This window comes from Apis dorsata, unplaced genomic scaffold, assembly GCF_000469605.1.
Source record: "Apis dorsata unplaced genomic scaffold, Apis dorsata 1.3 scaffold_29, whole genome shotgun sequence".
In the NCBI taxonomy this organism is placed as follows: Eukaryota; Metazoa; Arthropoda; class Insecta; order Hymenoptera; family Apidae; genus Apis; species Apis dorsata.
Window position 1 is genome coordinate 120,484 of NW_006263331.1, and position 952 is coordinate 121,435.

At 40.5% G+C, this 952-nt stretch overlaps 1 protein-coding gene across 2 annotated transcripts in view; it reads right to left on the reverse strand.

Annotated features, from left to right (window-relative positions):
• LOC102674632 (flocculation protein FLO11) overlaps nucleotides 1–952 on the reverse strand; it is a 7,047-nt gene that overhangs the window by 4,552 nt on the left and 1,543 nt on the right. For both annotated transcript variants that reach the window (XM_006608067.2, XM_031511274.1), the window contains exons 2-4: nucleotides 709–863; nucleotides 218–533; nucleotides 1–82 (exon numbers count right to left, since the gene is read on the reverse strand). In XM_006608067.2, the coding sequence (XP_006608130.1) occupies nucleotides 1–82; nucleotides 218–533; nucleotides 709–830 (520 nt within the window). In that variant the 5' untranslated portion in view covers nucleotides 831–863. The remainder of the gene's footprint in view (nucleotides 83–217; nucleotides 534–708; nucleotides 864–952) is intronic.

The following is a 952-nucleotide window of genomic DNA, read 5'->3' on the forward strand; positions in this document are numbered from 1 at the left end:
GATGAGAACCAGTGAGGGTCGATAATGGTTTATCCATGGCGCTTTTCAGTACGCTTTGCACCTTTTCCACGACATCCATTACCTGAAAAATAATTTCCAAGTAATGATTATAACGTTACATTATTCATAGACATAGGAGAAAGTCACGATTTTGCGTCACTCGTCTCTTAATTCTTAATTTTTATTCTTTGTTAATCATAGAAAATAATTAACCGACCTTCTTCCCTCCCGTAAGGATATCCTCAGCTTTCTGGGGCTCTTGAATCTCCACGTTAGAATGATCTGGGCCCCCACTCGCGATCAACGATTGAATCTCTTGCATCGTCATTTGCCTCGTGATCATATCTCCTTTCTCGTTGTACGTGTAAAATTGAAATCCGTCGGGTTTCAACAAATTAGCAGGGGAGGGTGGCAATCGGTAGAGATTGGCGCCGATCGATGCCGGTGATCTGTTCACGTTTCCCATAGGTTCACGAAGCACCTCGTTCTTCCCATCTTTCGATTCTTTCAAACCCGATATCGATCTGGCCGCGCTAAAAATTGCGAACAGCTTGTGAGCACGTGATGCAATTTCTAAGAGGAATCGAGCCGAGTTAAATTAGAATTGCAATTCCGTTTTATTATGTTGCGTTCAGTATTCTTCGAAGCGAATAATTCTCAGTATGCGAACGCTGAGAACACGTTTCGTGTGTGAAACGATATACTGACCCAAATTTCATAGGCAACAATACGGTAGCGGTTGTTTCTGGAAGTGGAGAGCCCACGCTGAAACTTAAACATGTCCATAGCACGAGTGTCGTCAAAATTCCATGACACGATTCCGGGGACATACTTTGAACTTATCCTCCTCCTCTCGTCTTACGATCTGCAAGTAAAAATTAAGAAGTTTGAAAAATGTACGAGTAATTTAAAAAATTGTAAAAAAATTTAAAATCAATATATATATATATAT